Genomic DNA, 23,233 nt, shown 5'->3' on the forward strand with positions numbered 1-23,233 from the left:
CGGTGTCAACCAAACCAAATGATCTAATTTTTGAAAGACAGTGCTCGGTCAAGACAAGCATTCTAGTACTTCTTAGCATTAGAAGAGTCCGCATAGTTCTATTTTGGATGTTTTAACGCTTTTCCATTATAATTTAAGCGTAAGCCCTGAAACGACGAGTCATTAACCCGTGAGAAAGCGGCCCTGGGAACATTGCACGGCCCCCAAAATCCCATCCATATATAGACCCGGTATATATAGGCCCGGTATGACTCTTGAGAGTTCAGACCCAATTAACAGGATACCCCTTGAGACTAGTGAAACTAGGAGGGGTGGGTTCTCCAATCATGATGAAACTAACACCTCCTATGTGGTGGAGCGGGAAAAAGATGATTGTGACAAGTTTCGCCAGGTGCAGTAGCGCCGTCCATTGAGCGCGACATGTGAGAGACTTTGGCGCTGTGGCGGAGATCCTTAGATCGCTCTGGTTAGAAGTACTTCTGGGCTACTTGATAATAATATGGATGACTCCAGTTCGAGACAAGTACCCCTCATGTATTTGTGGAGATAAGTGATCCAAGGTTCCACGTCCATCAAACCAGAGAAAGCAGACAGGGGGAAAACACCTCTACTACCTACCTACGCACTCTCTACTCTCTCGAGTTCCTCTACGCTCTCGAGGATCGTCATTCCTAGTCTCCCCCCGTTTTTTTCCTCTCTTAATTGACGCCAATTTCCCTTTCCTGAATCTGAACCACTTTGTTTCACCAATTTGCCGGAGCCGCCTCAAAGCTCTCTGCCCCACCACTTCCCCTACGGCCCGCCGTTTCTCCAGGTTCACCTCTTCTCATCCTCCTCTCCTTTCTTCTCTATTTTCCTTTGCCTTGGTAGAGAAAAGGCGAGACAAGGTGAGTCCCGGTCCAACCGACCCGTCGTGATCCCGCAGAGGATGACCCCGCTTCGGCGTCTTGGCTCATCTTCTCCATGCACCCGAGCATCATCACCGTCAATTCCACTAACATGCCACGTTCTTAGGCTCTGAGCTTGATACCGTGATCCAACTTGACAGACACCTTGACCCGTGATCTTCGCATCCCACCTCGGTCTCCTGGGTCTAGACGCTGTACCTGTCACATCTTCCCCACCCGGAGCTTCGTACGACCAAGTCCCCCTCTACCTTTTCTACACCTCGCCTTTTATTTCCTGAGTTCTCGCCGACCTTTCAAACCCAACCCAGTCGAGAGTTTGAGCGCCTTTCCGAAACACCAATTCGATTGCAGCGCAGACGAAAGTAAGCTTTATTTCCCGGTTTTCGTGCGTTGTCGTTGCGTTTGTTCCCCCGCGCTCGTACTTGCGGTCAAATTGCTCGAGCTTTTTGGGCAATTGACCTCTGGTGCTATTGAGTTGCTTTCCCTGGACTCTGAATCGGCAAATTGTGCGCGACCCTCCCTCTACTGTTTTCAATTCCCGGTTCCCGTTTGATTCCCCATGGACTGTGTTCGGCCTTTTTTCCACTGGATCCCACGGATTTTTGAAGCTGACAATCACCCAAAGGCTGAGACTACCAAAGAAACCATTCTCGAAATGGGTCATCAAGGCCCTCCCGCGGGAGGATCCCGGAAGATCTCCTTCAATGTATCCGATCAATACGAGATCCAAGATGTTATCGGCGAAGGCGCCTATGGTGTCGTCTGGTAAGTAGGACGAGACTTTTTGTGAAGACTCCTCTGACCCCACGCAGCTCTGCCATACATAAGCCCTCCGGCCAGAAGGTTGCCATCAAGAAGATCACGCCATTCGATCATTCCATGTTCTGCCTACGTACACTGCGTGAGATGAAGTTGCTGCGATACTTTAACCATGAAAACATTATCTCCATCCTGGATATTCAACGGCCCCGTAACTACGAGGGATTCAATGAAGTTTATCTGATTCAAGTACGTCGAAGCTTGCCATCTGACAAGATGCGCATGTATGGGATATATCCGATCTTTACTAACAGTATGCAGGAGTTGATGGAAACAGACATGCATCGGGTTATCCGCACACAAGATCTCTCAGACGACCACTGCCAATACTTTATCTACCAGACCCTGCGTGCGCTCAAGGCAATGCACTCGGCCAATGTCCTCCATCGAGATTTGAAGCCCTCCAATCTTTTGCTCAATGCCAACTGCGACCTGAAAGTCTGCGACTTCGGTCTGGCTCGCTCGGCCGCCTCCACCGACGACAACTCCGGCTTCATGACAGAATATGTGGCTACACGTTGGTACCGTGCGCCGGAGATCATGTTGACATTCAAAGAATACACCAAGGCTATTGACGTGTGGAGTGTCGGCTGCATATTGGCTGAGATGCTGAGCGGAAAGCCCCTCTTCCCTGGCAAGGATTGTATGATTCCACTTCTCCCTTCAAGCAGCAACAACAATAGCTATAACTAACATACGCACCCAGATCACCATCAGTTGACCCTCATCTTGGATGTCCTCGGCACACCCACGATGGAAGATTACTACGGCATCAAATCTCGCCGTGCCCGCGAATACATCCGCTCCCTCCCCTTTAAGAAGAAGATTCCCTTCCGTGCACTCTTCCCCAAGAGCAATGACATGGCTCTGGATTTGCTCGAGAAGCTGCTCGCTTTCAACCCGGCTAAGCGTATCACTGTCGAGGAAGCCCTGAAACACCCCTACCTCGAGCCGTACCATGATCCTGAAGATGAGCCCACTGCACCACCCATTCCCGATGGATTCTTCGATTTCGACAAGAACAAGGATGCTCTGAGTAAGGAGCAGCTGAAGCGTGAGTTTACCTTTTGAGTCTGATTCTCGTCTTCTATTGGTATATTTACTGACTGCTTCTAGTCTTGATCTATGAGGAAATCATGCGGTAAATCTGACTTGACTATTTTCAAATGATATTAGGTTGGCTAGGAGGATGTTGGATTCTATTCTGCACGCACTTTCACTTGACAGCGTGATTCAATACATGTTAGAGATAGCAGGGCAACTCGAAATATGATTATGAGTGTTCAAAACAGGTGACTTGCCTCGTAATTTACTTGCACTGCTCCTCTGCTAGCTTTAATGCCCAATTATATACTTGTAGTCCCAGCCTACATTTAGTTATATACACCCTACACATGCAAAGTACATATTTACATACACCCACCCATATCCATATCAACCCCTCAAATCCCACCCATAAACTTCGCAATCCCCTCAAGCACACCCTCAGGACTAGGCTTAGGTGCACAAACATGCGCCTCAAACCCAAATTTCTCACGCAGATGATCCCGCGTCGTAGGCCCAATAGTAGCAACAAAGACCTGCCGCGTCCCAGCTGCAGCTCCATCTCCACAGCCAGAACCAGCAAAAGGCCCCAAACCAAGAACCCTCAACATAGCCTCACACCCAGTCGGCGAGAAAACAACCACCCAAACCGCCCCATCCGACCTACCTACAACATCCGCAAAATCCCCCTCAAACGACTCCATCACCCCGGTCTCGTACACAACGAGCTCCTCAACACCAACCCGCTTATCAACCGGTAATGCTTTATCCATTAGCGTTTTCGGGATGATATCCCTCCGCACTTCCCCGACAAGAAAAAGGAGAGAGGGTTTGTGTGTGGTGTAGATGGAATCATAGTGGCTGAGTATGAAATGCGCGAGATTCTCGCCTGTGCCTGTGTCCGCGCCGTGGATTGTTGCATTCGGGAGGTGTTTATCGCGGAGGGTTGTGAGTGTGCGCGCTGTGGCTGGGCCCACGGTGTACAGGAGTAAGGGTGGGGAGGTTGGGGTGTTGAATTGGACTGGCGGGTTGGCGTTGTGTTAGTTGGGTTTGGATGTGTTTCTGGGTTTGTTGTGTTGGGTGTATGTACCGTCTTTTTCTTCTTCGATCATTTGCGCAAAGCCTTCGACTGCGCGTTGGCTGGTGAAGATTAGACCGCCGTATTTTCTGGTGGCATTGTTGAATGCGCCGGTGCTGAATAGGTCGCGCACTTGGGTGAGGTTGTTTTTGAGGAAGCGGTGTTCTAGGACGGGGATGAAGGTTGGGGTGTAGTTGTGTGCGGAGAAGAAGTCTTCGTAGCCATCGTGTGGGGAGGATTTTGTTTTCAGGAGGAGAATTGGTGTTGGAGGCATGGGAAATTGGTTTGGGGTGTGAAGGTGAGGGTATGGGATTGATATGATGCTATCAAGTGCACGGGAATAACGTTCACTGGCGATAAGCCCAACTGATAGCAAAAGTCACATGGCATGCTGACTTAATGGTGAGCTGACTTATAAAAAGGGACCTCGGGAGATTTGCTACTAGTTATTATAGTATAGGAATTGCTGTTTGTATACTAATTAAACCCCCCTTATTGTTTATTCATGTAATCTCTTTATCTTTTTCATGGTCTGCTTCTCATGGAGATCTTTGCTTTCTGTCTACATGTAATTGTGTCATAATGAGTTACTATTTTGGGCGGCGGAGTGATGAAGCCATAGGAACGTCTTTTCTATATCTCATCTCATTCCTCGTTGATATTTTTACTCTATTGAGAATCCATATCTGTAGTCTCTCCTATCACAGAGGTACTAGTATATAGATATACCTGAACCTTTCTTACTTTACACTTATACTAACCTTCGAGTCTTTCTACGTAGGGTCATGGGGTTCTTCAATAACCCCCCTGTCTTTACCCTCAGTAGAAATGAGAGCGTTCTCAGATATGGGTCAGAAAACGTCTATCAATCTAGACTCACAGAGTTATTCGTTGCCGAGCACGCTCTACGTGAAGTAATGCAGCGTGAGGAACGGCTACACCATAAGGTTATAGCCTTAGAAAAGGCTGTAACTCTTGGAACTAATATGAATACGATGCAATTCGAAGATGCGAAAATCGCGCTTGAAGAATCTCAATTGCAATATCCAATAAAGGAGTGGGCCCTTTACCAAGCGGAGTGTAGGCTTCACTCTATACTCAAAGAACCCTACGATCGCTTAAGGCGTGATCCTAAATGGTATATGCGCGAAGAAATGGTTCAGGATTGTTCGGATCGAGGCGGATGTTGTAGTCGGGAATGCGGATGCTGTGAGCAGAGGCATCTGTCTAAAAAGAAGAAAGGCAGAGGCCATTGCACTGTAGAGTGCAAGTGCTGTATCGGCCTTCGAGGCTTTGAGCTCCCAGAGAGTCAAAAACAGGAAATGAGGCAAAATTTCGAATCTATGCTGAGAGAATTTTATTCGGCCTCTGCCCTCCGCTTGGCAAATTGCTTTTTTTGCTCGTCGAAATCGAAGTCCAAGTTGTCCTGGTGGCAGCGGACTCTTAAAGGGGGTTCTTATGGGACGGATTGAAAATGCTCTCCACCTTGCTTTTAAGGATCATTTGCTAAAAGAATGAATTGCTTTCCAGGGTGTAGGAACCATCCAAGGCTCCAAAACTCCATTAATAATGCCAAATCAGGATAAAACTCCAACGAGGCCGTGGGGGAACGGACCATGGGTATATAGATAGACCAGACCAGCATCCTGAAGGACCACACCAACAGAAACAAGACAAGACCTAAGTCAAATCCAACACAGAACAAGACAAAGCAAGACAAAACTACAGTACGGCCATATATACAATTTGAGCATAGCACATCCTTCTCTTCCCTTTCACGCAGGATCCTTGCCCTTAAGGGCTTTCCCGAGGGCGTCACGATCGACGGCTTCAGGCTGGTGAGGCTGGCGCGATAAGAGAGATAGATTCGCTGACTGACGGGGATATCTGTTAGTAACCGAATCAAGAAGTTGTCCACTTGATATCTTGATGCACCACTTCCCCAGGTCTTGGCTCTTGGCCCGGCTCGACTTTCCTCCCGAGAATACCCAGAGCTCCACAGAAGCTCCACAACGCCCATCACTATACTGTGACCCCGGAAAGATATGGAGAACGGAGAACAAAATGATATAAAATCGTATTCAGTTAAGATAGTGTCACTCGTTTTCGAATCTCAGCAATTGGCTTTGCCTCTTCATTGACCATTTCCCTTCTTGCTCTATCTACCACTATGTCCTTCGCCAATAATGCCAATGCCAACACGACCGACAAAAAGGACACACACGATATGATTGACTACGAGAAATACGGCGGTGAAGTTGTCAGTGAAAGTGGTCGATACCACGATCATGAACTAGCCATCCAGGGCAACGAGCACTTCCATCGCCTTGGCTGGAAGCGTCTCACAATTGTGCTCATTGTTCAATCAATCGCCTTGGGTAGTCTGAGCCTTCCTGCGGCGTTCGCAACACTAGGCATGGTGGCAGGAGTCATCCTGTGCATTGGGCTGGGTCTCATCGCCATTTATGCAAGCTACATGGTCGGGTTGGCAAAGCTCAAATATCCACATGTTGCCCACTATGTCGATTTTGGCCGTCTCTTGATGGGAGGCTTTGGGGACAAACTCTTCAGCGTGGCATTCATTGCATTGATGACCTTGACAGTGGGGTCGCATTGCCTGACAGGAAAGCTGGCCTTCGCCACACTCTCAGACAACGCTGCATGTGCTCTCATATTCAGTGCTATTTCTGCAGTTATTCTTTTTGCATTTGCTATACCGCCGTCATTTGCCGAGCTTTCGATATTGGGATTCATCGACTTCGGCTCTATCATCATCGCCATTGGAATCTGTATCATCGCAAACGGTGTTCAACAGGATCCCGCCGCAACCCCTTGGTCTGCATGGCCCCAAGACGACTTGAACTTGAGCAAGGCTTTTGTGGCCATCTCGAATATCGCCTTCGCTTACGCCTTCGCTGCCTCACAGCCATCCTTTATGGATGAGATGCATACCCCCGAAGATTTCACCAAGTCCATATCTACGTTGGGAATAGTGCAGGTGACTATCTACACATTGACAGGGGCCATCATTTATGCGTTTGTCGGACAGGACGTTGGCTCTCCAGCATTGGTATCTGCCGGTCCCCTTTGGGCCAAGGTTGCATTTGGTGTTGCCCTACCAGTGATTTTTATCTCTGGGTCTATCAACACAACCGTTGCCTGTCGCTATATTCACGGCAGGATGTATCAAAACTCCGTTGTCCGTTACGTGAACACTACGAAGGGATGGGTGACTTGGTTGTCAAGTGTTGCCATCATTACTATCTTAGCATGGATCATAGCAGAGGCTATTCCATTCTTCTCTGAACTACTCGCTATCTGTGGCTGTCTCCTTGTTTCTGGATTCTCATTTTATGTTCCTCCAGTCATGTGGTTCTTTCTTCTGAAGGAGGGAAGATGGCACGAGAAGCGCAATATCCGCCATGCAATTCTGAACCTAATCGTGTTCCTTGTTGGTATTTGTATTCTTGGATGCGGCCTTTATGCAAGCGTTGTCGGAGTTGTGAGTTCTCCCTTCCTGATGGAAAAGATTGTGCCGTACTGATTAACAGATTACTGCATTCCGAACCGGTTCTATAAGTAGACCGTTTTCCTGTAGCGCTGGGCAGTGATTGCGTTGCCAGTATATGGATTTCAACGATACAGTAGCAACAGTTTGCCAGGCTTTATCGTATTTTCACTAGCAAATTCTGTCCAGCAAATTATATACTATCACTCTACTCGAAATGTCAATACCAATACTATAAACAGAGGACCTATGAATTCCCTTTTCGGCGGCTTAGGTTCTTGTCTACAGTAGTGTTCAGACTGGACACTACTTCATACAATATGAAGTATGGATGCACATATAGGGGACAAAAGGTCTTGATCAGCAATATTTACATCTCCTAATCCCCCTGGGTGTTAGCGTTGTGCCCTACCTTGAGTTGATTTTAAGATGAGATACAACATCAATCAAAATGGAGAGACAATATTATCACAATGCTGGAAATATCAGAACCAGAAAACCTATATCAGTATAGCACATATATTCATCTTCGCCATCGTGATTCTGCAGTCTGCACGCCCGGTTTCCTGGAGTTTCCAACAATTTCTCATTATTTTCAACACCGTACCGCAATTACCAAACCCCGCAGAATCGCGGACCACGCTGGCCATGAGATTCTCAAACAATAGCTGATTCGGTGGCTGTGCCATGCATCCCAATACACACAGTGCCCATACCAAGCCAGTGAGAGAGTAGGTCCTCGGTCTATTCTGAAGCGCAATAATGCTTCTAGAAACCGCGCTCTGAATCTCTGGTAGTGCGGGGAGGGGCCCGGAAACAATTGTGTGCAGCAGAACGACGCAAGCAAGGGCGAAGAGAAGTGTGACCCAGCTAGTTTGTGCTTCGTGGTTTTCTTGTGCCTGGACGTTCAACGTTAATACCCTGCGAGACATGAGTGCTTAGTACTTACATCCCTAGTCAGAACGAGCTTCTCAATGCCCATAGTTAAACGTTCCTTGATCTCTTCTCCTCTTCTGGCTAGCTCACTAATACTGAGCATACCGTCCTTTTCTTGAACCTCCTTCCATTCCCCGAGACATGCTAGATCTCCGATGATGACCATAACCCAGTTTTCGCAGCTCAATAGATCTGCGACTTGTATTTCAGATGTACGGAGCCATTGCTGATACAGAAGCCGTGGTACCCGTCCCGTCGGGAGACAGGCGAAAAGATCAAGTGAAACCATTGTGGCGAGAAGGAACTCAAGACCCTCCTTTGGGCGATTGTGTGATAAAACAGAAGAACCCGCATGAGATGTGTAGCGAGCGTCAAATACAGTCTCAGGCGATAGTGAATGTATGACACATATGACAGCATCCAGATGTAATAGCCAGTTGTGTTCAGCGCCTCTAAAAACCTAGATTCTTCGTGAGTTGAGAGATGATTGAAAGATCGCCAGGTCCATACCTCACAGCTAATCAGAATCAAACTACACGCCAAGAACTCGGCCAGCCGAGCATTATCGTCCAGCAATTTCCCACGCTCCTCACTCATGAATTTGCAGAACTCACGGAGCGCCCTGGAATGATGTTCCAGGGCCTTTTCCTTTTGTTGATATTCCTCTTCACTCCCAAGGATGGCACTCTGGTGAAGCGAAGAAAGGCTCAAGACGGCATGGTAGAGAGGCCCTCGTTTCATGAGAAGATATAAAAGCCAGCCTCGATTTCCTAATCGGGATGTGGAGCGGAAATAGGGGAATTGCCATGGAAAAACCTGATCAAGATAATGCATCAATAGACATGCAGCTTGGGGGTCAAAAATGCCATCTTGGCTCGAAGGTCGATCTACGCTTTCCAATGAAGTATCTTGCACGAGATTCGAGTCACCGGTATCCAAGGCAGTCGAGGCATTAACTTGGGAATCTGCAGGTTGCATTTCCTTAAGTCCCTGAGGCGGTGATGTTCTTCTCTTGGCGCGATTCTGCATTTTTCGAACTCGTCGGACATGTTGATTAATCGCCAACTTGATTCGCGCTCTTTCTTTCTTTTCTTCTGATGCTCCATCCATCCATGCTGGCTTCGGTCCATATCCATGACAATGGACGTTTCGATCACTGCATTCCCTGCAGAATGGTGTCGTTATGTCGCATTTCTTGTGCCGTACCCGGCAGGTCCAGCAGCCGATTGATATGGCGCTCATGCGGATTATCAGTGGTATCGCACAGCCTTCTCGTGGGGGTGGGAAGAGATCAGTGAAATATCCCGGGTGATTGGGGCCCCTCCTGACTGTGGGTCTTATGTTATCTTATGATATACCTAGGTAGCAATGGAATCCATGCCCGTAAACAGCGAAGATCTTGAAGTAAAAGCGATGGTTTATCCCATCAACTATTATGAGGCAATAGCCCAGATATGAAGATATGACCTCAACGCCAATGCGAAAACAGTCATGGTAGCAGCTGGACGAAATGAGTTCCCAACATGTGCATACTCCATTCGCGAACAACTGTAGCATTGTAGCCAAGTAATGTTTGCAATAAGATGTATCTTTTATGTATACAACAATGTATCAATGGAGGTATGTAATTATCTCGATGTTCTTACAATTGAAACAGGGCAAGTCGAGCCGGGCGCTACGGATTAGGAGAGGGCAGGTCGACCCGACACAATTTCCCAGCGTTGGCCCGAAGACGGGACTATAGTCGAACCGTACTGAATGACTGTTGCATATTATATTCCAAGATTTTGTATAGCCCGAAGTATTTAATATAACTTATCTGATTTAATTCATACTTTGTACGTTTCCCCTTAGCCATTGTTAAACACCCCGACATACAGCTCAACCACATCTCGAAAAAACATGGATAAAGGCACCATCTTCTTCAATGGCCGTATCCTCACCAAAGCTGGCTCCGGTCTGTTTGGAGAGCCCACGTTTGCAGACAGCATGCTGGTAAGGAACGGAACTGTCACTGCAGTCGGACAATTCCAAGAACTTTCCTCTGAATGTCCATCCGACGTGGAAAAGCGAGACCTCAAGCAGCAGACTGTCCTTCCAAGCTTTATCGATGGCCATATGCATCTTTTACTTCTTGGGCAATCACTTCGCAAACTCGACCTCCGACACTGCAAGTCTCTAGAGGAAATCCGATCCACCATCAAGCAGTACGTGGTCGCCAACCCAGATGCCCCGACTATTTTCTGCAAGAACTGGATGCATTCCATGACGCCCGGTGGTGTTACCGCCGCGATGCTGGATGACATTGATCCACGACCTATCTTCATCGATGCAAGCTCGCAGCACTCATGCTGGATGAACACCGCCGCTCTGCAGGTGCTCGGTGCGGAGACTATGTCAGATCCCCCCGGTGGTAGTATACATCGTGATGCCGAGGGAAAACCTTCTGGTGTCATGGACGAAGGTGCTATGATGTCAGTCATCTGGCCATTTCAAGCAGTGTCATCGAGCAAGGAAGAGCGCATGCGGTCGATTCTCCAAGCAATTCAAGAATATAATGCCGCAGGATATACCGGCGTTGTAGAGATGGCTATGGACGAAGAAGCATGGAGTAGCCTTGTTACTCTCCGCTCGACGCAACCAGATCTCCCCATGCGCGTTGCCGCATACTGGCTCATCAGACCGACGGCAGACCCCGAATCCAACTCAAAGCAGGTACAGCGTGCAATTGAATTGAGTGGACGGTACAATTCCAGTACCAGTCCGGACCTTCGGATCGTCGGTATTAAGATTATCTGCGATGGGATCATTGACGCTTGCACTGCTTTCTTGTCCGAGCCATATGCCCCCCTTGGTTCACCCCCGCCCATTTGGGAAGCCGAGCATCTAGCTCCCGTTGTCAAGGAAGCAGACAGCGCGGGCCTTCAAATAGCCCTTCATGCAATCGGGGATGGAGCAATCACAATGGCGATTGATGCAATTGAAAAGAATGCGAGTCCAGGGAGACGTCACCGCATCGAACACCTTGAACTTGCATCTCCCAAGGATGCAAAGAGGCTGGGAGAACTCGGTCTAACAGCGTCTATCCAGCCTGTGCATGCTGATCCCTCCATTCTCACCGAGTGGCCCCGCCTTATTGGAGAGAAGCGCTGCAAGAGGGCGTTTGCATATCGCGAATTCGCGGATGCTGGGGCTCTCGTGGCGATCGGAAGTGATAGCCCTACCTCGCCTTGGGCTCCTATGGACAACCTTTACGTGGCTACCACGCGAAAGTCGGCTAGAAACGTTAAGTATACCAAGGTTGTGAATGAGCATTTCCGTCTGGGGATGTGTGAGTCTATTGTTGCTGCAAGTGAGGGTGCAGCACGAAGTGTTTTCGCTGAAGAGAGGACTGGAAGCTTGGGTGTTGGGAAATTGGCGGACTTTGTTGTTGTTGATATGGAATGGGATGCAAATGCATTGTTGGAAGCTAAGGTTAAAGAGACATGGTTTGGAGGAAGGAAGGTTTGGGGCTGATTAGGGGTGTATATAGAGCAACTTAGATATAAAGAAGGCGTATAGACCTCAGTATAGAATGTCAGGAAGTCGATGAATGAGCCATAGAAGAATGGTCCCAGAAAGGTCTTCGTGGAGAACTCCCACGACGTTGATTTCCTTATTCGATTTGTCAATGTTTTTAAGAAACACCAACGTCAGCTCTATCGTTGCTGTGCAATCACCTCCCAGCCCATGCCGAGCATGCGGTGTTACAGGGCAGTGGGCCGTCAAGGAGCGGCTGGACATCAAAATTACCAGTGGAAAAGCAGCCATTTTGGCACGCGTATGAGATATTGTATGAGATATTGTATGAGTTACAGGCCTAACCTCTACGGGAGGTTGGTTTACTCATATACCTACATACATATGAAGAGGCAGGTACACAGGCAGGTACTATCCTTCAGATCATAGCTGTAACTTTGAATCTACAGTATCTCACTCTTATTCCAGGAACGCAATGGGTCTTACAAAAGTTCCCTTTAGTTTATGGTCTTGTATACTGGTCTGCATTGAATACACTGCACCGTCCAACACAAGGAAATCGAATTTGAGTCTAGGAAGGCTTATTTACACATTAAAAACACAGACTACTGGTCGTCCAGCACATGCAGGTATCGCTTGTCCTCCTGGCGCTCGCGCTCCGTGGAGGGAGGCAGATCGTAGTAAGAGGCACTACGGTAGCCCTGCAGGTAGTGGAAGGTCAAGTTGGCCAGATCGGCGGTCTCCTCCATGCCCAGGTCCTTGAAGGTCTTGGCTGTCGGGTCGATCACCTGGTCGATGAACTCGCGCTCCACCTCGTCGGCGGACAGGGTGTGCCACCACAGGAACTTGTTCATGTAGTGGGCGAAGGGCTTGAGGACAGCCTTGGGGACGTTGATGTGACGGCGCTTCTTGATGATTTCACGGTCGACCAACTCGGCGATCTCGGCAGTGGAGTAATTCTTGGGACCGTACAACTCGAAGGTTTCGCCGGCGGTGCTGTCATCGTGCAGCATACGCTCCAGAGCGGAACCGACATCGATGGCCTAGACAGGGTTAGTTCAATGCAGCTTGTCCACCCCGGGAGGATAACTTACGTGGACCGGCCAGTAGCGCTCCTGCATGTGGTTGGCGGTGAAAACGTTGCCCACCTTGGCCAGCTTGTGGAGCAGGTTGTCCTCGAAACCGAACATGGGTGCAGGTCGCACGATTGTGGTCTCGGGGTAGATCTTGCGGACGATCTCCTCACCCCATGCCTATATGTCATCAGCACTCCCATTCTTGTATAGTCCCAGTAGATATGCTGACCTTGGTGGCGAAGTACTCGGAAGGCGAGTCACGGCGAGCGTTGTAAGAGGAAACGTGGATGAAGCGGTCGACGTCGTACTTGGCAACAGCATCGGCAATACGTTCGACACCGTCGACGTGGACGTCCTCGTAGGAGAAGTTCCTGGGGTCGTCAGAAACCACATATTCATGCGTATCACGCACTGTAACTCACTTGGTGGGATATTGGCGACCGACAAGGTTGTAGACGACATCGGAGTGACGAACGCTCTCCTCGATGGACTGAGTGTTGCGCAGGTCGTATTCCTATGCAGAGGTCAGGCACTATCCACAATTCAGACAGAATATGCGACAGCAAGATTCCATACCATGAAGACAACTCGTCCAAGATCACCAGTGACCTTCAAGTGTCTCTTAGCCATCTCCTCACGGTAGGGAACGACAACGGTGCATCCCTGGCGAGCTGCAGGCCATTAGTCCATGATCCAACTGCAGTGCAGCACTCTCAACCTACCGAGCTTGTTGACAATGTAGCGGCCGAGGAAACCAGTGGCACCAAAAACCGTCGCGGTGTGACCTAGAATTGTGTGAGCATATCCGGACCGGGGCGTAGCATCAAAATGGAAAGGCGTAGCTACCTCCAATGGAAGAACTATGAGAAAATCACGTCAACAAGCAGGAACAATAGGCCTACAGCACAATTGATCACTTACCGGCCACCTTGGACCTTCAAGAGGGGCTTGCCAGTCCGGGTGATGCGGACATCCTGAAGGTTGCGCTGGAATTGAAGCTGAACCCGCGGGACTGGCACAAAGGGCCGGGCCCCCAGGGCAGTGTTGATGGTGCGAGACTTCTGCATGGTCTCTGGCTGGGTATATCTCTCGACACCAGCGAATTGGAGCGGAGTGTTGCCAAGAAGGGCGTGGTGATGTGCGAGGGTCTTTCGCAGCGTCAAGTCGGAAGAACCGCACGGAACTCTGGCGCTAGTCCTGATTCGGAAATACGGACCACCACTTTAACAAATCGCTTTTCTCGTCTTTCTCTCGTTTCGTTGCTTGGAGCGGCTGATATGATGGCTCCTGGCTGTTTAGTATATGTCAAGTTAGTATATTAAGCGAAATCGATGGTCTTCTATACCTACACCCTCCGTAGGAGGGAATTCCCGTTTTGATCTGACAACACCTGGACTGTGATTGGACATTCCCCGGCCTTAACTATTCATGTCTATACATTATGTTCTTCTAGTTATATGCAATTAAGTCATGGCCATTGAATCAGCCCTAGTTTTGTACTTGGTATTCCTCTTAAGTTTATGTTAGGCCATTATTATTCAGTTCACTTATACCTACCTAGGTAGGTACCAGGGCTGTTCTAGATGTCTCGCCAACCGGCTTTAGACCTGTTGCATGGAGGGAACTACGGCATATGGAGTTGAAACCATACAAATAGCTATTTATAGCATCCTAGGTAGGGAATATGGTAAGAACAGAAGCTGTGATAGTTGCAAATCAACAGCATAGTCACTTCTAGATCAGCAATGCCATACATAGGGAATGAGAATCCTCATACAGCCATTTACTTTCTACTCTTGGACAGGGTTATGGTGGCATGTATCACTGTGGAGGCACATTAAGTAGCCATAAAAAAGCAAAGCAACCCATCTGATATTCCGACATAGAATGTATTAAGAGCATGATACAACCTTGCGCGATACTATATATACATCCACGCACTCTCATATATGATCTACCACACCGACATCAATTCCCAAAAACTTGCAAATCTATAATTCCACTAAAAGAATTAAGAAGACATGTATAAGAAAGGTACAAAAGAAAAAAAATGACAGCTGTGTCATTGTGTTTCCAAAGATTGATGAGAGGAGTTTGGTGGGCAAATCACGGCCATCTCTGGTAAAAGGCAAGAAATGGGTTCTGCACTAACTTGTCCCACTCCTCGGGTGTCTTTGCTCTTTTTTACTTTATAATAACCCCCCTACTATTTTGGCCACCGCCTCGGACATGGAAACGGTCGGAGTTCGAACCGACCAGGTAATTAATTCATTTGCATTTTTGTTGACCCCGCATAGTGAAGGAATTATTATTTTGCATTTAACGTCAGCTTCAACTTGAAGATCATTCATCATCCTTTAAAGCTCTACAAAATGTCATCTGCTGCCTGTATCTTCTGCAAGATCATCAAGGGTATGTACTACCATTTTACCACCATATCTACACATTCATACATTTCTATCGCAAATGCCCATGCAACACGTAGCAAAATATGGATTGACTGACGTGCTTCCTTGCGCTATACAGGAGATATCCCTTCATTGAAGCTCTTCGAGAGCGACAAAGTCTTCGCTTTCCTCGATATCCAGCCGCTGAGTCTCGGCCATGCGGTGCGTATTATTCCCTACGATTCGATTCCTCTTCCCCGCATCCGACGTATCCCTGGGGGCGCCAGTGAAGTCACCACAACTGCGGTGATAACTTCAGCCAGCAATCCAAGACCGATAATTGATGAAAGAGAAGATCAAATCAAACTGACAATATGTACAGCTTGTCATTCCTAAGTTCCACGGCGCAAAGCTGACTGATATCCCCGATGAGCACTTAACTGAGGTCCTGGTAAGTCGACGAGAGAACCCAGGAAGATGAAGAGGATGAAGATGAGAGTCAACGTCCTTTCGGTTTTGATTGAATTTGATTACATTGCTTTGAGGACCTTGGGGGCGACCTCGCAAGGTCCCTCAGAGACCCGGAATTGGATTGGCGAACAGGGACATAGCTAACCAGGAGGTCCCCAGCCCGTCGCGAAGAAGATTGCCAAGGCCATCGGCGCCGAATATTTCAATGTCCTGCAGAACAATGGACGCATTGCGCACCAGGTCGTTGATCATGTGAGTTTCAGTTGAGGATCTCTAATAATCGTGCCGGGTGCTAATCAGTCCTCTTTAATAGGTCCACTTCCACATGGTATGTTCTATTATCTTTTGAATATTTGGCCTTATGCTAGAAACTGCCTCATGGAACACACACTAACAGGACGATAGATCCCCAAGCCCAACGAGAAGGAGGGTTTGACCATTGGCTGGCCTGCCGAGCAGGCCGATATGGCCAAGCTCAAGGCTCTTCACGAGGAGATCAAGTCGAAGATGTAAACAGCTTTGGTTTGGATGACAACGAACTCAAGAGTAATGGTAACCGAGTTGATACTATGCTGGACCGTCCACGGATACATCTCTTTCTGCAGAAGAAGGATCGTAGTATTCATTTGAGTAGATGAAGGTGATAGAAACTTGTAAGTAGAACATAGTCATTTGATCTACTCCCATCAGGACTCTGCTCCGTTGGGTATATACCAAAATGTCTGTATACCCTCTAGTTAACAACCAAGTCTGTATGTTACAAACATGCAAAAACCAGACTCTAAATATCTAGCTGGTAAGCTTGGAAATCAAAATCAAACCACCTAACTCATGTACCCCACACGACTCATGCTGCTGTGCTCCCAGATTCCTTCTGCGAGTCAGGATAGAAGTTAATCTTCCCACCGCCCTGAACGATATTGAGTCTGTCGTAAAGCGAGCGAGCGCGGACGTAAGGGTCAAGAACCCAGTAATGCTTACGCAGCTGATCGATCAAGCCATTCCGCTTTTGCTCAGCAGCAGAGGCAGCGTCAGACTCGTTCTTGAAGCTGGCGCGGATCCACTCAACGGTGGTATCCTGGATCTCCTTGGCGAGCTTTTGGCGCTCGGCCAGCAGGGTATCCCGCGTTTCCTTGTCGGCCATCTTGGGGTTCTCGTTCTCTGGCACCTCGACGTATTTGTATTCCCAGTCTTCGTCGCCTTCGAGCTCTTTCATGATCTGGTTTGAGTGGATGAATTTTTCGAGATCCTGGCGGTTCTTCGTGAAGTGGATTTTCGCTGCGACGACTGGATCGAGCCAGCCCTTGATCACGCTCCAAATGCCTGGGTTATTGTTAGAGCGGGTGTCGTTTATGGAGCGCTAGGGTACGAACTTGAGAACAACCAAGGGGCCTTGTGGATGAGAACTGCTCCAAGAGACTCGGGATAGTTCGCCTCGAAGCATTTGATCATGAACTTCACGGGGGCATAGTCCTGGGAGATATCAGTATATAGCGTGCACTATTTGAGACGAAAAGCTTACCATGTTAGCCATGCCGAAGTCCGTCATATCAAAGACAATAGTCTGCAAGAGTCAGCTACCGAGACAGAATCCTTACACTGGGGTACTTACCGCAGTCTCAACTGGCGACGCAAGCAATAAACGTGCAGTCTCGATGGTATAAACAGTAAACCGTTCCAACCCTTCATTATCCTGATCACCAGCCTTATGCAAGCGCACACGGACAACACAGATAGGCCGACCAGCCCGATCAACACCATGCAAGAAACTCTTACCCAGACGCATCTGCGTGAGGAAGTCATCACCCTTCTTCTTCTCTTTGGGATCAGAGCTCTGCGACATCTTCACGGCCGACGCCTCACCGTTGAACATGATATCGTCGTCGACATGCATTTCCAGCAGTCGCCAGCGCATCGTGGAAATCAACATAACAAGCGCCTTCTTGGTATCCCACTTGCGCGCCCGCAGGAACCGCAGCAACAGCGCATCCGGGTTATCGCCCTTCACCATGCTCCAGAAGGCTGTCCGGATTTCCTCGGGCTTCATGTCCTCCAGCGCCTGCTTGAACTCCTTGGACTGGCCGTACTTGTCGTCGCCGTCGCCGACGCTGATTGAAGCCACGCTGGCAGTGGCGCTGCTGGAGCCGCTTTTCGAGTCGTCGTCGTCCGCGCGGCCCCAAATCCCCCACCGGCTCTTGGGCTTCTTCTTATCCTGGGCTGGGGCGGGTGTTGCGGCATCGCTGGTGGCTGTGGACGGTGGTGCTTCGAGTTCGTCGAGTGTAAGGCCGAAGACTTTGAGTGTCAGGACCCAGAATTCCTTCAGCTTGACTTCTTGCTCTGGAGTGAGGTTCCCGACTGTTCCGGGGGCGGGTTCGCCGGGCATCGTCGCGAGGGTATCGATTACTCCGAGGGAGAGTTTTTGAGGGAGCTGGGGCTGCGAAGTGATTGTATCTTTGGGATTGAAGTATCTGTTCTGGAGCCAAGCGCCTCCTCCGACGACAGCGAGAGTAAATGTAAGGGTCCAAAAAGATGAAGCCTTCTTTGGTTCTGGGTGTGTGGAGAATGGTCGCGCGAATGAATACCGAGCGACAGGGAACCGAGCCGAAGGATAGAGACGGCGTAGGATTGTTCCGCGCATAAGCAGTGTAATTGAGGTGATATGTTGGTATGAGTGAGCACTAGGTCTTAGCCCTGCGAGGGAGGAAAATGCGAGAGCGGAATCAAGGATATGACGATGCGGGGAAGATCATCCCTAAAAGGTATATAGTTTATGGTAAATTAATTCGAGGTGTTACTTTCTATCTAGTTCGAATCCATCTAATGTATATATTACTCAACCCAGTGCTCACCTCAAAGTTGCAAGTATAAAAGTGTCGCGTGAGAGATCTTTCCGGGGAGAGATCAACAGTCCCAAACACAACCCGCTCAACATCACTCTGACAACCATCCACTGCCAATAACAACGCCAAACATCCTCGAGCCATTATCTCTAGTCGATAATCCCGCCGGTCGCATTCTCAAATACATCACAGACATGGATGCACCTCAATCATCCACGCGCCCGAGACCCTCATCCAGGCCCACAACCCCTCTACGACCCAGCTCGCGCTCTTCATTACGGGAGGCCCATGGATATGGGAATGGCATTGGAAATTCAGGATACAGTCAGCCTGCCATCAATGCATTGGAGCCGCAGTTCGCCGAGTTGGCCGATTCGATGGCGGACCTGGAGGCCAACTTCATGCATTTGCAGCTGATGCACGAGAGCTTGACGCGATTCAGTGAGAGTTTTGCCAGTTTCCTCTACGGGTTGAATATGAATGCATTTTGTGTGGATTTCCCAGAGGTATGGTCGCAAACGCGTCGCCGACAGTTGTGGCAGTGGTGACAGCGCGCGACAGGGTTGCTGATTCGTTCAATGCAGGCGCCGATTCCAGACTCGTTCAAAAAGGCTAAGCAAGATGAAGAAGAAGAAAAAGGTATTGCGAGGGCTCTCTTTCGGAACTACTTAGGTGCGGCGAACCGGGTTTGTTAACAGCCATCCAGAAGCGGAATCAGAACCAACACGACCGATTGACGACGGCGAGATGACCTTTATGTGAGTCTAGAGAAACTTGCGACAAATCCCCTATAGGAAACTTGAGCTAATGGGTTCCAACGCTACAGGACTACGGACACAACATTTGTGGAGAACCCCTCAAGCACCACCACCCCCTCCTCTAGACCGACGTCCAAGTACGCTGCGGGCTCACGAGTACCGTCGCGTGGCACTGCCCGTGGTACAGCAACCAGCCGGTACACTACACGAGGCACTGCGCGCGGCGCTCGTCCCAGCGCACTTCCTCGGGGTAGAGGGACTGGGACTCGGTAAAGAGCCGGATGCCTGAGTGCTTAGAATGGCCTAATTATGAACAATCAATTCATGCTACATGTTTAACTATTGGCATCCAAGAGCTGGGCCTGTGGACCTTTACCTATAGCTTTCACCTGCAATGGGCTAGCACATCTACCTACCTTTCATTATGACTAGAAATGACCATTGAACGAAACTATACCATATCACCTCTTTTGCATAGCATTAAAACCAACGCTATATACATAAATACGAAATAAAATACTTCTCTAAAGAAAAAAAAGAAAAGGGCAAAGGCCTCCTTCTGCCATTTGGAGTGTCCGATCTCTTATCCGGCGGTAAATCGGTAAATCGGGGTCAGGCGAAAAACCACCGCCCGATGGCAAACCAACCTCCCCACGACTTTTGAAGAGCCTCAGGGAATACACCCCGTCTATTGGATAAACGTTTATATTTATATTCATTGCTGTTGAAGTCTTATTATCCAAATTCTGGTTGTGACGTCGAATCAGATCATTCACAACCCTTTGTGGGCTGTATAGCTTCCCTCCGTTCGTCTGCTATTGTCCCTATTCACTTGCTTTCGTGAGTCCTATTGTTCTGTTACGCTCTGATTCATCGTATTATTGATACGAATTGTTTCCAGAGTGCAATGCTGGCCCTACTCAGGAAGAGTCCTTGAGGCTGTACCTGGTCTCTTTATAACCAGCCTTTTTCTCCCTTGAATACTCTCTTTCAACCTCTTGTCTCCACGTGGATAGAAGTCTGGAACTTCTATTAACGTGTTTTACTACGTATCCTTGCATCGTGCTTCTGACCTTAACATTCTCCCTTCCACCCTATCTCTTTTACTCTATACTCATGTCGCTCACTATGGCAACTCTCGATTCCGTCCAGCTTCTTTCTGAAGCAGCATTTGGCTGTGGTAAGAATTGGCAATTGCCGTGGCTCGTTTGTGCCTAGCTGACATCCCGCTAGTACATCTTGCGGCTATTCTCTCCAAGGACGAGAAGACTGCTGACCAGTTCAGAGAGGAATTCTGCAGGCAATACAAATTGCTAGCTCCGTTCTCAAAAACAGAAACGGTTGCTGTTCCAACCACCGGCCTCCGCACTGTGGCATCCCTCAAGCCGAAGTATCACTGTTTGAGTTGTGCAGAAGTATGTCTGGGTTCCAAGCGAGCGGAACATACTGCGGCGACTGGACATGTATTTTGTAAGCCAACGGCTTCGGACTGATCACGTCGTTATCATACTTACACAACGGCAGATATGGAGTCACGCAACCGCTTTGTCTTTTGTGAGAAGTGTGTGGATTTCATCTATGATCACACATTGGACAGACTCCGTGGCCCTTCTGGCAGGTTTGAAGCCATTGGTGAGTCCCAGACAATTCCAAGTTATCCAACCCAAGCACCTCTACTAACTTCTGGTAGATGGACGATCCATTTGGGCTGAAGACTCTGCCTCCGAGGTCTACGTCAAGAACAATGCTTACAAGAACCCTTGCGCCATCCGCGGTGCTCGTGGTGTCTGGAACATGGGTCAAACGTGCTATCAAGCTTCTATTTTGCAGGCTCTGTTGCACGACCCTAGCCTCACTGCCTATTTCTTGGGAGGTGGCCATGACGTCCACACATGCATAATCAAGGACTGTCTCGCCTGTGCGACAGCTGAAGTCTTCATGGAATTCAACAGCGCTGAGAAAAGCGAGGCAGTTTCCGCAGCCGTGCTTCTTCACCATGGTTGGCAGAAATCCAAGGTACGTCGAGTTCCGAGTTGTACAACGGGTCTGGCTAACTAGTCAACAGGAAATGCGTGGATACCGCCAGCAAGACGCCCACGAATACTTCCAATTCCTTGTCAATGAACTGCACTCATCTACTCCCGGACACGTGGAGAGCTACGATAAACCATGCGAGTGCTTCTTCCATCAGATGTTCTACGGCGAACTGCGCAGCAGCGTCATGTGCCACAAATGTGGCCAAACCACCAACACCCACGACCCCATGGCCGATCTCAGTCTTGATGTACAGCTTCAGCAAAAGAAGCGCAAGCTCGGTCGCTCTACTTCTTCTTCTACTTCTGGAACCCTCCTCGGCTGCCTGGACAGCTTCACTGCCGCTGAAGATCTCCACGCCGATGCTGCTTACCACTGCGAGAAGTGTGGTAACACCCCGCAGCGGGCTTCGAAGCGTCTGCAGATCCGCAAACTCCCTGTTATGCTTTGCATGCAACTGAAGGTTTGTTGGATTTCCTGACTGTCTTGAATTAAGATCCCGTGCTGACTCGTGTAGCGCTACGAACACTCCTCTAACTCATCCGAGAAAATGAACGGCCACATCGACTTCCCTTTGTCTGTGAACATGTTGCCTTACACCGTCAGAAAGGATAGCCTCCCTGTCGACATGTCGAATTACATTTACGACTTGTCTACTGTCATCGTCCACCAGGGGACAATGGACTCTGGACATTACTACGCCTACACCCGTATTGAAAACGACAAGGTTCGTTCTAATACATGACATATTCCCCTTTGTGCCTGTGCTTTGCTAACGACTTACCTTTTTAGTGGGTACTGATGGATGACAACAAGGTCACCATCGCCGGTGTGGCTGAAGTCCTCCGCCAGGATGCCTATCTCCTGTTTTACAGCGCTCGTTATCTCCGGGCCGAGAAGACAAAGAAGTAAATTCCTTATGCACAGACTAGTTCAATTAATAAGTTTCATACGCCGGTTGCCACTTCATTCCTTTGCATATACTAACATTATGCTGTACTGTTGTAGAGTTGGACTAAAAATTATTTCTGGATTAAGCTAGTAGTAGTGGACCTGAGAGACTTGGATTTCAACGGGATGTCACCTGCTCTTGATGATGTGAACTTTGCGCACTTGAATTTCTATATCCTTCCCCAGATATTGGAGCGGTTTCTACAGTGCTGCAATCGAAGCTGGAAACAACAAGTTCCACCAGTTCGAATAACTTGAAGACCAGTCTCTCTTTGTCTTTGGACTTCATCTGTTTGCGGTTCCGAACACTATGAATTTGCAGAATCCCTTCCAACACGCCAGTCAACCAGACCACCAGGCTCCTATTTGGCTTCTGTAATCTGGAGAGAAAGCCTAAAGTGTGTCCCGTTGAGGATAGGTTGGAGTTTTCATCGGGACTGGTTCGCCGATGTGAATTGGGTGAAGATATTCAGATAAAATGAGATGACCTTACCAGGCGACAAGGGAAGAGGAAAGAAGAAGGAATTTGTATTCTTAACAACGACTAGAGCTAACTGCCCAGGTGTATAGTTAGTGGAGCCTCAGAAACAAGGTATATGTCTCAGCACAATGTACACCTATTCTCAAGAGGACAAAAGACTGTTCAACTCTATCCCAATATACAGCCACTTATGCGACCTCTCTAGTGAAGTAGCCATTGAAAGATTTCTTTTTTTAATAAGTGTCTCTTTGTGATCTTACAATTCCAAAGAAATTGTATTTAAGCTCCAATACATACCAATGGCACCCTTCCAAAGACAAGTCAGGTAAAGACATAACCTTGAAATAATTGAGGTATAAGATCTGGCAGCCTGAGGCTCCAAGATGTGGTGATCGCCCATTGGTCACGTGATCCACCAAAAAA

General features: G+C 48.5%; 10 protein-coding genes across 10 annotated transcripts; 6 read left to right on the forward strand and 4 right to left on the reverse strand.

Moving 5' to 3' along the window:
• Positions 1-1,563: 1,563 nt before the first annotated feature.
• On the forward strand, positions 1,564-2,956 carry N7525_006025 (mitogen-activated protein kinase; the record flags this gene model as incomplete). Its single annotated transcript, XM_002564165.2, has 5 exons — positions 1,564-1,673; positions 1,721-1,916; positions 1,989-2,370; positions 2,434-2,781; positions 2,844-2,956. 5 exons carry the CDS (start codon positions 1,564-1,566, stop codon positions 2,870-2,872), a joined length of 1,065 nt encoding a protein of 354 aa, XP_002564211.1. The 3' UTR covers positions 2,873-2,956.
• Positions 2,957-3,169: 213 nt separating this feature from the next.
• On the reverse strand, positions 3,170-4,123 carry N7525_006026 (uroporphyrinogen-III synthase HEM4; the record flags this gene model as incomplete). The annotated part of the gene is made up of 2 exons (XM_002564164.1): positions 3,170-3,792; positions 3,862-4,123. The coding sequence occupies 2 exons, from the start codon at positions 4,121-4,123 to the stop codon at positions 3,170-3,172; spliced, it is 885 nt and encodes a 294-aa protein (XP_002564210.1).
• Positions 4,124-6,019: 1,896 nt separating this feature from the next.
• N7525_006027 (uncharacterized protein) lies at positions 6,020-7,393 on the forward strand (the record flags this gene model as incomplete). The annotated part of the gene is made up of 1 exon (XM_002564162.2): positions 6,020-7,393. The coding sequence occupies one exon, from the start codon at positions 6,020-6,022 to the stop codon at positions 7,391-7,393; it is 1,374 nt and encodes a 457-aa protein (XP_002564208.2).
• A 621-nt stretch (positions 7,394-8,014) lies between these two features.
• Positions 8,015-9,535, reverse strand: N7525_006028 (Zn(II)2Cys6 transcription factor; the record flags this gene model as incomplete). Its single annotated transcript, XM_061213583.1, has 4 exons — positions 8,015-8,101; positions 8,134-8,256; positions 8,307-8,753; positions 8,804-9,535. The coding sequence occupies 4 exons, from the start codon at positions 9,533-9,535 to the stop codon at positions 8,015-8,017; spliced, it is 1,389 nt and encodes a 462-aa protein (XP_061070604.1).
• Positions 9,536-10,195: 660 nt separating this feature from the next.
• On the forward strand, positions 10,196-11,809 carry N7525_006029 (amidohydrolase; the record flags this gene model as incomplete). Its single annotated transcript, XM_002564160.2, has 1 exon — positions 10,196-11,809. One exon carries the CDS (start codon positions 10,196-10,198, stop codon positions 11,807-11,809), a length of 1,614 nt encoding a protein of 537 aa, XP_002564206.2.
• A 608-nt stretch (positions 11,810-12,417) lies between these two features.
• On the reverse strand, positions 12,418-14,108 carry N7525_006030 (complex I NDUFA9 subunit family protein; the record flags this gene model as incomplete). The annotated part of the gene is made up of 7 exons (XM_061213584.1): positions 12,418-12,855; positions 12,907-13,065; positions 13,118-13,259; positions 13,311-13,402; positions 13,465-13,559; positions 13,611-13,673; positions 13,817-14,108. Coding segments are annotated over 7 exons (1,281 nt in total), but the record flags the coding sequence as incomplete, so codon positions are not given.
• A 1,152-nt stretch (positions 14,109-15,260) lies between these two features.
• N7525_006031 (HIT family protein) lies at positions 15,261-16,259 on the forward strand (the record flags this gene model as incomplete). Its single annotated transcript, XM_002564158.2, has 6 exons — positions 15,261-15,300; positions 15,415-15,497; positions 15,658-15,726; positions 15,906-15,998; positions 16,060-16,074; positions 16,152-16,259. The coding sequence occupies 6 exons, from the start codon at positions 15,261-15,263 to the stop codon at positions 16,257-16,259; spliced, it is 408 nt and encodes a 135-aa protein (XP_002564204.2).
• Positions 16,260-16,593: 334 nt separating this feature from the next.
• N7525_006032 (CRAL-TRIO domain-containing protein) lies at positions 16,594-18,384 on the reverse strand (the record flags this gene model as incomplete). The annotated part of the gene is made up of 4 exons (XM_002564157.2): positions 16,594-17,069; positions 17,120-17,219; positions 17,269-17,310; positions 17,359-18,384. 4 exons carry the CDS (start codon positions 18,382-18,384, stop codon positions 16,594-16,596), a joined length of 1,644 nt encoding a protein of 547 aa, XP_002564203.2.
• A 396-nt stretch (positions 18,385-18,780) lies between these two features.
• Positions 18,781-19,617, forward strand: N7525_006033 (DASH complex subunit DAM1; the record flags this gene model as incomplete). Its single annotated transcript, XM_061213585.1, has 4 exons — positions 18,781-19,092; positions 19,171-19,225; positions 19,293-19,344; positions 19,413-19,617. 4 exons carry the CDS (start codon positions 18,781-18,783, stop codon positions 19,615-19,617), a joined length of 624 nt encoding a protein of 207 aa, XP_061070606.1.
• Positions 19,618-20,460: 843 nt separating this feature from the next.
• N7525_006034 (uncharacterized protein) lies at positions 20,461-22,290 on the forward strand (the record flags this gene model as incomplete). The annotated part of the gene is made up of 7 exons (XM_002564155.2): positions 20,461-20,524; positions 20,578-20,814; positions 20,869-20,976; positions 21,035-21,360; positions 21,410-21,841; positions 21,896-22,105; positions 22,171-22,290. 7 exons carry the CDS (start codon positions 20,461-20,463, stop codon positions 22,288-22,290), a joined length of 1,497 nt encoding a protein of 498 aa, XP_002564201.2.
• Between the last annotated feature and the right edge of the window lie 943 nt (positions 22,291-23,233).

Source organism: Penicillium rubens (genome assembly GCF_028828025.1).
Source record: "Penicillium rubens strain IBT 27055 chromosome Unknown utg000002l_segment0_segment0, whole genome shotgun sequence".
Classification (NCBI taxonomy): domain Eukaryota; kingdom Fungi; phylum Ascomycota; class Eurotiomycetes; order Eurotiales; family Aspergillaceae; genus Penicillium; species Penicillium rubens.